The sequence below is a fragment of the Xiphophorus couchianus genome, chromosome 11 (assembly GCF_001444195.1).
Source record: "Xiphophorus couchianus chromosome 11, X_couchianus-1.0, whole genome shotgun sequence".
Taxonomy (NCBI): domain Eukaryota; kingdom Metazoa; phylum Chordata; class Actinopteri; order Cyprinodontiformes; family Poeciliidae; genus Xiphophorus; species Xiphophorus couchianus.
Window position 1 is genome coordinate 31,618,791 of NC_040238.1, and position 13,689 is coordinate 31,632,479.

The 13,689-nt window shown below is 38.6% G+C and overlaps 1 protein-coding gene across 2 annotated transcripts in view; it reads right to left on the minus strand.

The window, feature by feature from the left end:
- mybbp1a (MYB binding protein (P160) 1a) overlaps positions 1-13,689 on the minus strand; it is a 74,192-nt gene that overhangs the window by 18,117 nt on the left and 42,386 nt on the right. For both annotated transcript variants that reach the window (XM_028032481.1, XM_028032482.1), the window contains exons 19-21: positions 4,632-4,789; positions 3,192-3,326; positions 2,929-3,025 (exon numbers count right to left, since the gene is read on the minus strand). In XM_028032481.1, the coding sequence (XP_027888282.1) occupies positions 2,929-3,025; positions 3,192-3,326; positions 4,632-4,789 (390 nt within the window). The remainder of the gene's footprint in view (positions 1-2,928; positions 3,026-3,191; positions 3,327-4,631; positions 4,790-13,689) is intronic.

Genomic DNA, 13,689 nt, shown 5'->3' on the forward strand with positions numbered 1-13,689 from the left:
CAAGGCTTTTAATTTGAAATTTTTGTTAAACTTCATTTCAAAGGGCCAAACTAATCCCCTGCGTAATAGTCATTGGGTTAAAATAGTTCTATAATGCGCAACACACAAGTAGTTGATGTAAAAATATTCAAGGCTTTTATTTTGAAATGTTAAGCTTCATTTCAAAGGGCCAAACTAATCCCATGTGTAATAGTCATTGGGTTAAATCAGTTATATAATGCTGAAAACGCAAGTAGTTGATGTAAAAATATTCAAGGCTTTTATTTTGGAATTTTTGTTAAACTTAATTTCAAAGGGCTAACCTAATCCCATGAATAACAGTCATTGGATAAAATCAGTTATATAATGCTCACAACACAAGTAGTTGATGTAAAAATATTCAAGGCTTTTATTTTGAAATGTTAAACTTAATTTCAAAGGGCTAACCTAATCCCATGAATAACAGTCATTGGATAAAATCAGTTATATAATGCTCACAACACAAGTAGTTGATGTAAAAATATTCAAGGCTTTTAATTTGAAATGTTTGTTAAACTTCATTTCAAAGGGCCAAACTAATCCCCTGCGTAATAGTCATTGGGTTAAAATAGTTATATAATGCGCAAAACACAAGTAGTTGATGTAAAAATATTCAAGACTTCATCCATCCATCCATCCATTTTCTGTTCTTCCTTTGTCCCTAATGGGGTCGGGAGGGTTGCTGGTGCCCATCTCCAGCTACGTTGCAGGCGAGAGGCGGGGTACACCCTGGACAGGTCGCCAGTCTGTCGCAGGGCAACACAAAGACATACAGGACAAACAACCATTCACACATACACTCACCCCTAGGGAGAATTTAGAGAGACCAATTAACCTAACAGTCATGTTTTTGGACTGTGGGAGGAAGCCGGAGTACCCGGAGAGAACCCACGCATGCACAGGGAGAACATGCAAACTCCATGCAGAAAGACCCCGGCCGGGAATCGAACCCAGGACCTTCTTGCTGCAAGGCAACAGTGCTACCAACTGCGCCACTGTGCAGCCCTATTCAAGACTTTTATTTTGAAATTATTATTATGCTTCATTTTAAAGTTCCAAACTAATCCCATGTGTAACAGTTACTGAGTTAAATCAGTTCTATACAGCCCATAGCAGCAATTAGTTCTAAAGGCCAGTTCAGTCCTGATCTGTTTCAACTGAGGATAGATAGAACTACAGCGATGCGTATTTGTAGTCCTAACCACCAGCCAATAGCCTCTTGAGTTCCGTTGCTATGGTAAATAATGGTCTCAGCAGGGTGTGAGCTCTGAGCTCTGAGCTCTCAAACACACAATTGTGTGTTTGAGCAAACATGTTTTACTGAAAAACAGCATTGGAAACAAATCCTTCCTGTTCGGGAACCGTAATACATATTCGAAAAGCGTTTGGAGCGTATGAGAGGCCTATGTGTCTTCTGCGATAGTCCCGAGATTCATATCTGTACCTCACTCAGAGCATTACCAGCGATGAGAGAAAGAAATGTTGTGCCCAGATCTGAACCGAGGTCGGCTCTCACTCTAATTTGAGGAAAAATGAGAAACTTTGGGTCGCTTAGAGGCAAATTGTGGACAAACCGTAACTGGTATCGACGAGCCGTCTTCACTTTCGAAGAGATCACAGACGTGTCTACAAAATGAAATTTGAATGGCATTTCTAGGTGAATTTGTGACGACACAGCAAATCCTCAAAAATAGGGTATTTCTAGGATTTTTCCCATTGACTTATAATGGGTTTTTTTTCATAGTTTTTTGCGAATTATGTCGCCACGTTAAGCCCAAATCCCACCAAAAGTAATAGCTCCAATGGCGTGAATTTTCTGCACGTTTTGATACCTCATTTGTAGGTGTGCACCCAGCGGTATGAGCCGCATTAACGGTTACGGAAGAAAAATAAAGAATTATAATAAAGAGACACTTTGTTGGGTGTAGAGTAATAGGTTCCTGCCATTGCATGGCAGGCCCCAATTAAAGAGACACTTTCTTGGGAGAATAGCAATAGGTTCCTGCCATTGCTTTGCATGGCAGGCCCCAATAAAGTTTGACTGACTTACCTGACTATTTTGTTGACATTCCCTTTAGCGCAGCTCCATCTAATGGCTGCATGACGTAACCCCAGCCTCTACTGTAGCGTCTATTCTATGCGCCTTATAATGAAAAAAGTTTTAAAATAGGCCATTCATTGAAGGTGCGCCTTATAGTGCGGAAAATACGGTACATAAATGTTTGTTTATGTATTTATATTAGAGTAAAAGCTCGTTTACTCTGCCCCCCCCAAAGTAAGCCAAATTCCTCTGGAGCCGGGGCTGCACCGATGCTGTACATTAAAACATGCTTGCAGCCAAGTATGCTTTAATGTTACATATCACAGTTGTTCGCATGTAGCTCAAACTCTAAACTGGTATTGTTGTGCATTTAAGGTGTAAAGTTTACCTTCAAGTAAACATCTCCCTTTTGTAGATATTTCTGCCTGTTGTCCTCTGAACACTCCTGTTGAGAAATGTTGTGCTAGTGGAACAAGACTTTTGAACTTAAAATGTAGGAAATGTCTTGTTCTACTCCCAGATTATTTCACTTGTAATCAGTACTTTTTTATCATTAAGGAATTATTGACTTAAAACAAAACTAACTTACTTGTTACTTGATCTTACTAGTTTTGTTTCATTTTGAGTGTAATAAGATAATTGCACTAGAAATTAGACAAAGATACTGGGTAAGACTTTGTGTTTTTGCAGTGTGGAAAGTGTCAGCTGCTAACACCTGCTGCCAAGTAAACCATCTGAATGTTGGGTGAAGCACCATGTGTTTCCTGTTTTCTCCTGTACCAATAATCTAAACATAGCAGCCTCCTGCAGTGAGAAGGTCATGACAAGTGAAATCCAACCGTGAACTGGATCAAAGTGTGCAAACATACATCATTTACTGATGCTGTTGCTCCGTCAGCTGTAGTCTCCTCTTTGGTCTCAGTGGGTGGAGCGCCACGCAGCACCTTCACCACATAAAGAGACGCACTGAAGGGAAACATAACATAAGCAATGAATTCACACAAACAGGTAAAAAAAAATCTGCTTTCCTTTGCGAGCTCTGCTCTTCCTTGAGGGGGCCAATAGAGGAGCGTTCACAAACACGGAGGGAGGCATGTGAGAAAGTTCAGCATCATTTTCTTTAGCCTCTTACCTGAAGTAGTAGAGACACAGAGATGAGTCTGACAGCTTCTGGGCTTTGCTCATCAGTTTGTAAAGCAGGTCATGGAGCTCCCCCTGCCTGTCACCGGCAGTCCTGCAGTAAACTTTGGACCTGCACAAATGGTTCCTGGAGAAAAGAAGGAAAAAGTTCAAATTAGGTTTAAGAATATTAAATTATAATGCTGCAAAGGTTTCGAACAAAAGCTTAGGGAAGCAACACCAGAACAGGGATTAGAATAAACTTAGAATCCAGAAAAACGACCTTAGCAACTACTTGTTTGACTTTTATTCCTCCAACCCAAAAAAGGAATTAGACCAGAGAATACTGACTTATAATTATCTACCAACATTATTAGACTTCTTTTAGACTCCTGTTTTTCCAACCCAGAAATGGAATTAGACCAGAGGATACTTAGCAACCCTGAACAGGAACACCTAGTTTACATACTTTAGATCAACATTATATTATTATACTTCTTTTGCTCTTTCCTTTGGTTTGTTATTTTGTTTGTATTTCCTTTTAATTCCTGTAAAGAATTTTGTATTGCCTTGTTGTTGAAAATGTGCTATATAAATACAATTACCTTTACCAGCAATTATAATTATACCTGATGAGAGAAAATGTATTTTCTCTTTTAAAAGTTCTCTTTAAACTTTCATTGTTACTTATGGGGCAGCAAATAATGATTATTTTAGTAATCGATTAATATGTCAATTATTCTGATGAAAAAGGTAGCCACATCCATCCATCCATTACCATACACACTCAGCGTTTCCCCAAGAAAACTTGGTAGTATTTAAACCGACACCCAGAGATGTCTGGAGCATTAGATCTTAGGAAAGGTTATTATAATTAAGCAAAACTAGCAAAACAACAGAAATTGAAATTGAGAAAACATTTTTAACTGAAATAAATAAAAATGGTAATAAATGGGAAAAAACTATAATTAAATTGAAGTATATCATCCGTTTATAAACTAAAACATATTGAAATTATAGATATTATCCTTCATTTGGTGTTTATTTATTAGTCTTTTGAAAAGATATGAAATTGATTTGCTCCTCCACTCAAGCAGTTTCCATCGCGTGTCAAGCGCAAAAGTTGGAGAAAAAACTTTTTTTCCCCAACTTCAGTTGATTGTTTAACAATAATTGAATACATTTTTTGAAAATCATATTTTCTGTTGAGTATTAATTACCCAATCGATGTAATTAATACTCAAATTATTCAAAGGGTCAATATTTTGACATTATGAATTCTGCATTTAACCAAAATATGATAAAAGTACACAAACTAAACTAAAACTAAACAATATTTAACTAAAAAAAACTAGCTAAGACTAACAACAAGTCAGAATGGAATCAAAGTAACTATAATGAAAAACCCAAAACTATTATAATCCTGATCAGAGCCTGATGGGACAGTTTCTACCTGAAGATATCTGCTGCTCTGCGGAGGAAGTCCTGCTCCTGCTGCTCGCTCCCAGAACTCATTCCTCTGTCAATGATGTTTAGCAGCGGCTCCACTAAACCCAGAATGAGAGGACTGCCGGCCTGCCGGGCCACAAACACCTCAACCAGGTCCAACACCTGAAATGGACATGTTATCAGGTGATGAGACGTTTTCCCTACTAACTGGTGACCTACTTCAGGCATCTGAAGCAACCAATGAGATTAGTGTTGGGTAATAAATCAATGTTATTGATTAATCAATTTTTAGTCTTTGAAGATTTCATTTTTGGAAAATCTGAACTTTGTTTCATCAGTGCACTTCTTGGATTTTCATAAGTGTGATGCCAGATCGCCCAGAGCTGCCATTTAGTTTGACAAGCATCTTTTACAGCTTCTATTTATTTGTACGTTGAATTCAGGTGAACTCTACAACAAAATGTCTGGCTAAGATTGTTCTTTTCTTTCGTTTTTTATCATTTAACTTTTTATTAGTATTTTTCACTTTTGTTAACATACACAATGTACATGAACACTTCACATTCAACATAATATAAAACTTTAGCTTGGGAGCTATTCCTCTATTTGACCTTTGTCCCGTCTAGTTTGTCTAGTTCTTTATTTTTGTCGCTGTCTTTGGTCTTGAATGATGTCCATTTCATCCACTTCTCTTCCACTTGTGTTTGTTGAAGTCTCAAACGATGTGTCAGTTTTTCCATAATTTAGATTTCTTCTATTATTCCAGTCCATTGTTCTTGACAAGGAGGGTCTGCCTTTCCCCATTTCCTCGTAATAGCTTTCTTGCTAGCTATTAACAATATCTTAATCAGATACCTGTCTTTTACCCTTACTTTGATATTGTTAAAATTGCAAAGATACAGTACCACACTATTCATAGGAATATCATATCCCAGAATCTTTTTCAGTTTCATGTACATTTTTCCAAAATTGAACAATTTTAGGACCGTTCCAGAATATGTGAGAATGAGCTGTGTTCATTGATCCACAATTCCGCCAATACCCCATGTTTGTGTCCTTATATCTATTCTTGACTTTAGGTGTGATGAAAAATCGTATTAGATTTTTCCATGTGAATTCCCTCCATATCCATGAATTGGTGGATGTCTGATGTGTTTTCCACATATCCAACCAATCTTCATCTGAAATTGTCATGTTAAGCTCTGATTCCCACTTTTCTTTTATGTACTTAGTTGAATGTTTATTCATCATCAGTTTTTGATATAGAGTAGAGACTATTTTAATTTTTGTTCCACTGAATTAATTTATCACAATTTTAATCACCCCATTCACTTCCACAGAGGGATCCCATCTAATTTCTCTCAATTGCAGGTACCTGTGAAATTCATGTTTATCTAAATTATACTTCTCCTTCGTTTTCTGAAAACTTTCCAGCTCCCCATCTTTCTGAAGGGTAAACCATCCTGTGACCCCTTTGCTTAATCATTGTTTGAACCCTTTATCATACATTACTGGTTTGAAATCGCTATCATATGATACCCACCTGAGCATTTTCATTTCTTTCTTTATCATGTGTTTTTTTAATGTTTTGAACCACAATTCCAGTGTAAACACTGTAATTGGATCCATGTATTTCTTGATCTTCTCATATCTACAGTATCTTCATCCCCAATAACACTTTGCATTTAGCTATGTAGTCTGGTGTGCACCAGCATATGACATGTCTGAGCTGAGCTGCACAGTAGTACTCCCTTAATTTTGGGAGACCCATAACCCCCTTGTCTTCGGTAGCTGAAGAGTTTCATATTTAACTCTAGGTTTTCTGCCACCCCAAATGAATCTTGATATTACTGTATCTTGTCCCAGATCGCAAATTGTGTTTGAAGAACCTCTATTGGTAATGGCTGGAACAAATATACAGTCATGGCCAAATGTTTTGAGAATGATTCAAATGTTAATATTTACAAAGTCTAGTGCTTCAGTTTTTATAACGGCAATTTGCATATACTCCAGAATGTTATAAAGAGTGATCAGCGTAACAGCAATTAATTGCAAAGTCAATATTTGTCTAGAAAATCAACTTTATCCCCCAAAACACATTTCAACTTCATTGCAGCCCTGCCTTAAAAGGACCAGCTAACATTGCTTCAGTGATTGCTCCATTAACACAGGTGTGGGTGGTGATGAGGACAGGGCTGGAGATCAATCTGTCATGATTAAGTAAGAATGACACCACTGGACACTTTAAAAAGAGGCTGGTGCTTGGCATCATTGTTTCTCTTCTGTGAGCCATGGTTACCTCGAAAGAAACACGTGCAGTCATCATTGCACTGCACAAAAATGGCCTAACAGGAAAGAAAATCGCAGCTAGAAAGATTGCACCTCAGTCAACAATCTATCGCATCATTAAGAACTTCAAGGAGAGTGGTTCCATTGTTGCCAAAAAGGCTCCAGGGCGCCCAAGAAAGACCAGCAAGCGCCAGGACCGTCTCTTAAAAGTGTTTCAGCTGCGGGATCGGGCTACCAGCAGTGCAGAGCTTGCTCAGGAATGGCAGCAGGCAGGTGTGAGTGCATCTGCACGCACTGTGAGGCGGAGACTCTTGGAGCAAGGCCTGGTCTCAAGGAGGGCAGCAAAGAAGCCACTTCTCTCCAGGAAAAACATCAGGGACAGACTGATATTCTGCAAAAGGTACAGGGAGTGGACTGCTGAGGACTGGGGTAAAGTCATTTTCTCTGATGAATCCCCTTTCCGATTGTTTGGGACATCTGGAAAACAGCTTGTTCGGAGAAGACGAGGTGAGCGCTACCACCAGTCTTGTCTCATGCCAACTGTAAAGCATCCTGAAACCATTCATGTGTGGGGTTGCTTCTCAGCCAAGGGAGTCGGCTCTCTCACAGTCTTACCTAAAAACACAGCCATGAATAAAGAATGGTACCAGAATGTCCTCCGAGAGCAACTTCTCCCAACCGTCCAAGAGCAGTTTGGTGATGAACAATGCCTTTTCCAGCATGATGGAGCACCTTGCCATAAAGCAAAGGTGATATCTAACTGGCTCAGGGAACAAAACATAGACATTTTGGGTCCATGGCCTAGAAACTCCCCTGATCTTAATCCCATTGAAAACTTGTGGTCAATCATCAAGAGACGGGTGGACAAACCTAGGAATTCTGACAAAATGCAAGCATTGATTGTGCAAGAATGGACTGCTATCAGTCAGGATTTGGTCCAGAAATTGATTGAGAGCATGCCAGGGAGAATTGCAGAGGTCCTGAAGAAGAGGGGTCAACACTGCAAATATTGACTTGCTGCATTAACTCATTCTAACTGTCATTAAAAGCTTTTGTTACTCATAATATGATTGCAATTGTATTTCTGTATGTGATGACAACATCTGACATACACACATAAAAACCAGAGGGCAGCAGATCATGTGAAAATATAATATTTGTGTCATTCTCAATACTTTTGGCCATGACTGTAGAAGTTTTGCTTGCACATTCATTTTAATAGTTTCAATTCTTGAGTTCAGATCCAAGGGCAGAGTAGTACATCTATCTATATCTTTTTGTATCTCTTGGCTTATTTTATTGTAATTTGCTTTATACAGTGTAGATAACCCTTTGGTAATGTTAACCCCTAGGTATTTAATTTCCTTCATATTCCATTTGATGGGAAATGATTCCTGAATGTCTTTCGATGGAATGTAATTGAGTGTTAGAATTTGTGTTTTGGTTACACTGATTTTATATCCTGAAAGACAACCATACTTTCCAAAGAGATTCATCAGCGCTGGTAGCAATTCATTTGGCTGTTCAAGGAAAGTTATTACATCGTCTGCAAAAAGCCATATTTTGTGTTCCTCTCCATTTACTATAACTCCCTTAATTTTATCGTCTTGTCGTACTGCCTGCGCCAGAGGCTCTATAAAGAGGGCGAACAGTGCAGTGCAGGTGACAGACAACACCCCTGTCTGGCTGATCTTTGTATTTTGAATTTGTCAGTCAGGCTTCCGTTTATTTTAATTCTCGCTGTGAGGTGATGATATAATGTCTTTATACACTGTATTGATTTGTTACTGAATCCAAATCGTTCCAATGTTTTATATAGAAATTCCCAGTTTACTAAATCAAATGCTTTTTCTGCGTCAACACTTACTAGTATGGTACTTTGTTTCTTCAGCTGTGCTTGATCTACTATATGTAGAACTCTTCTAATATTATCATGTGTTTGACGTCCTCATAAATCCTGTTTGATCTTCCTCTATCAATTCTGTTACAAAGGTATTTAATCTATTAGAAATAATGGTTGTGTACGTATATCTTATAATCTACGTTTAACAATAAAATTGGTCTATAATTGCCACAGTGTTCCTGATCTTTTCCTTGTTTTGGGATGACTGAGATGATACTGTAGCTTCACTCCATGATGGAGGTATTTTATTGTTATTGAGTGTCCAATTGAAAGAAGCTGTAAGTACTGGCGTCAACTCTTCTCTAAACATCTTGTACCACTCTGCCGGGTATCCATCACTGCCTGGAGATTTATTATTTTTTAAAGTATTTTTTGCCTGTTTCACTTCCTCTGTTGTGATTGCTGCTGTCAGTGTCTCATTTTGTAGTTTGCCAATTGTTGGTAAATCTTATGCATTTAAAAAGGTTCTCATTTCAGGTTGTGTATACAGTTTCTCAAAATATTCTAGAAAAATGCCCTCTATTTCCTCTGCATTATCTGTTAGTTCACCTGTGTGGGGGTTTCTAATTTTATATATTGCATTAAGTATTTGTTGTTTGCGTATATGTTTCGCTAACAGCTTAGTTGCCCTTGAACCTGCTTCGTAGTAATTCTGCTTCCTTTTTTCAATCTCTCCTAGTAATATGTCATTTATTTTGGTTTTAACTGCCTTGGTTTCTTGGTAAACCTTTGAGTCTTTTGTTTTCTGATATTCCTGCTCTAATTCCCTAAGTCTCTCCGTATTTGCCCTGCATGTCTGCAGTTTAATTCTTTTATCATGCGCAGTTTCAGCTATTAACTTTCTCCTGATGACTGCCTTCATGGCATCCCATAATATTGTTGGGTCTACAGTTCCGTTATTATTTTCTTCAATATATTGTTTTATTTCTGTTTTTATTTTTTCTCTCCGTTGTTCACTATTCAATATTCCCACATTCAGTCTCCATATCGTATTTCTTTTCCTGTTACTTAGACATATCTTTAAATAAATTGGATTATGGTCAGAAACATCTGCCGCCCCTATCCTGCATTCCTTCACTCTGTGTTTGTCATCAACCTTGGTTAAAAAATAATCTATTCTTGAATGTACTCTGTGAGCAGCAGAGTAATGCGTAAAATCTTTTCCTAATGGATGTAGGCTTCTCCATACATCTGTCATTCCCATCTCTTCTAATGAGACATTTATAAATTTTGCTAAATGCATTTTAGTTTTGTTGTGACTAGAATGCCTTCTGTTTCTATCGCTATTAAATCAAATAGGTTTTTGAAAACGTTTTTGTTACTCTCCGGGGTGCGTATATATTTACCAAGGTTATTAATTCATTTTCGAGTCTTCCTTTTAATATTACGGTATGTATCTTCCTTCTTTATCTTTTAATTCCTTTTTGTAATCAAATTGTATTGTATTCGAAATTAATATTCCAACACCTCTTCTACACCCGTCTTTATATGAACTGTGGTATAAATTCCTGTAGCCATACTTTTTAAATTTTTCATGCTCTGTTTTGGATAAATGAGTCTCTTGTAAGAATATAATTTGTGCCTTTTCCTTTTTCAGTTTTGTCATCACCCTTTCTTTTTTACTCAATGCATTCAAACCATTCACATTCAGCGACGTTATCTTGATATCAGTCATAACTATGATTTACTATTCCCTTTAATATGCTCCCAAACAACTCAAAACAGAACCAACATGAACTTTTGCTGACTAAACATAAACCAAAAATCCGACGGACTTTCAAACATGGGGTATCCTTCTTCCCCGAGTCCCAGTTGGTGGGTGGAGAAGAGATCCTCACCTCTACTGAGGGCCCCTCCCTAGATCTAGTACTACTCCCATCCTGTGGGGTACCACTCCATCTAGACATGTCCAACTTAAATATCTTACCCTCTCCCAGTTGGTTTTAATTTTATCCTCTTTTCTTGTAGAGTCAACTACTTCTGAAAGGAAAACATTCTAAGATTTCCACTGGAAGCTTTGTAGTTTTTCTCTCACTCTGTGTACCGCGTCTCGTTCCCATTCTTTCTCCTTCACTCGCTGTCATCCCGCGGCTCCTCACTGTATCTCCTCCGCTGCCGCGGCGTCTCCTTCTGGCTCAGCAACTGTGTAGCCCCTTTCCTTCATGTCCTGCGCTGCTGTCCTGGCGCTGTTGTATGTCTTCGTTCCGTTCTCCCAATGAATCTGAATTTTAGCGAGTGGTGTCTGGAAACGTATTCGTTTCTCCTTCAATATTTTTTTAATGCCCGCATATGCCTTTCTTTTCTGGACAACCTTGGTTGGATAGTCGTGGTCAAAGTAGATTTGTTTACTCGTTACCTGGATCTTTTTCTGCCGGGCTTTCTTCAAGATTGTTTCTTTGGTCTCAAATTGTAGAAAGTTAACCACGACTGACCTCGGTGCTGCATTTGGGTTTGGTTTTTGGTGAGGGCTCGATGGGCTCGTTGAACCTGGAGATCGATCCCCTCCAGGAGTTTGAGTTTCAAAAGTTGTTCCAGAAATGGAGCTGTGGATCACCCTTCTACGTCTTCTGGTAAGCCAAAGATTCTGATATTGTTTCTCCTTGATCTCCCTTCCAGATCGGTTAGTTTTTCCTGCTTTCGCTGTGCTTGTTCCACCATCTTCGTTAGCACCTCGTTAGCATCCATCTTCCATTCCTCCACCTCCACTATGGGTGTCTGTGCCTCGCTAATGTTCACTTGCTGTGCCTGTAGTTCCCGGTCATTCTCAGACAGCCTACGGTCTATTTCTTGTCGAAGATTCATTATTTCTTCCTTCATTTCTTTCTTCAGCTCGTCCAGCTCCCGACCAGCTCCCGGCACAGCTCTTGTTTAAGGGCTTTAATATCACCTCTAATAGCTGCGAGCCCATTTTGCAGCGTCTCCATGCTATCGTGTTCTTCCATTTCCTCTGCTGGGGCTTTTTCGTGCTCGCTAGCTTCGTGTTCGGAGATTTCTTCCGTTACAGGCAGCTCTTCGGTTCTGTCTTGCTTTTTATAATTTTTCCAGCTTCTTCTCTTGCTTTTCCCACTCATACTTTAGATTTATCTATCGAATTCCAATTTTGTTGTGGGCATTTTTACCCGACTCTGGAGAGCTAGCTGACTATGCTCCTATTCCCTCCGCCATCTTGTCCCCCTCCCCTCTTTTCTTTCTTTTTTTAAGCAAAGGTAAAGTCATAATATTACAAAACAATATGGTGGAAAATATTAAGAATACTATGGTTATGAGTAAATCAATACATAACAATTTTAAGATTACTATGGTTATTGACTGAATCAATGCCTAACAGTGTCATGATTCTTGTGTAATGAACGTACTCATGAGAGTCTTCTGAAGCCATTTCTCTGAACTCTGCATTACAATAAAGTTATTCAATTGTTTCTTGTTTGCACCCTCAAGATGTCCTTGAATGTTTAATTTCCCTTATGAAAGAACATGTGCATTCTTTCTGTTTTGTAATTAAGTAGATAGTCAAACTATATCGGGGTGTCAAACTCCAGTCCTCAAGGGCCGATGAGCCTCTGCTGCACCACACCTGAATAAAATAATTAGGTCATTAGCAAAACTCTGGAGAACTGATCTACACAAGCCATTTCATTCCAGTGTTTTGTAGCTGTGGCATATCTAAAAACTGCAGGACAGAGGACTGGAGTTTGACACCTGTGAACTATGTGAATAAAATGAAACTGTAAGAGCCATATGAATGAAATTAGTAATTATTGATATGACAGGAGCACGAGGCTTTGACACTTGGGTGGTGGGTGCGTCAATGTGGGCGCGCCTGCTGAGGAGTGAAAAGAAGGTTACCATGAACGAGACATTCCAGCGTTGATTGTCCAGAGGAACTGCAAACCTATAGTCTTATCTTATGAAATATGCTTTTGAAGATTGTATGAATGAGTTGTATTCATGTGAGTGTGCAGCTGTTTCTGCTTCCCCTTCTTTCAGGGCTGCACACTGAATGTAACTAGGGAGTTCCCAATTCTAATAAAAGCAGGGTAAGACTCAGTTGAAGCTTCAGAGCATAGGCCGAAATCTGTAACTGGGTTTCAGCTGTGTTCTCCTTGCAGGTAAAAAACTAAGTTCTGATTCTTGTCTCTTCTTTGTGTCTGTGTTTAGGTAATTTAAACCCAACAGTGTGACTGTCACCAAGTATGAATGGGAAGGTTTACTGGCTTTGTGTGTATGAGGAAGGGGGTGCACGGAGTCATCATAATTTCTGTTGATAGTGTTGTGGTGCCGTTGATTGTTGGAACTGGTGGATTGTTGGAACTGGTGCATTGTTTGTCCTGGTCAGTCTGTGTTTCAGTCCTTGCAAAGTTTGTAGTATTTTAGATGACAATCTAAAATGGAATAAACCAATAATTGACGGAACAAAGAAGTGACCTGGAGTTGATTGAAACGCATCGAACAGATGAGAGTCCCTGAGTTAACCCAGTGGGGCCCTCTACCACCACTAGTTTACGGCACATTTAGAAACCTTTTCTATAAAACTGTGTGCTGTGTTCTGCTTTAAGCTCTTTTTCTCCTGTGTTCAGTGAGCAGAGTCTTCAAACGCATAAAGCCTTCAAATAAATACCGATAAATATATATTCTTACTTTGGTTCTTGAAAGAGTTTTTTCTCATTCTTTGCTAAATATAATTGCTAAATATAATTGACAGTTATAATTGATAACTGGTAGTCTTAAGATTACCAGAATAAAGTCGTAATATTATGAATAAGCCTGTCTCAAAGAAAAAAGTTAATTTTGGACGATAAATTGTCACAGAAGTTATTGTGATAAACAATAATATTATTGCTTTGAGACAATTTTCTAGTAATATAATGGT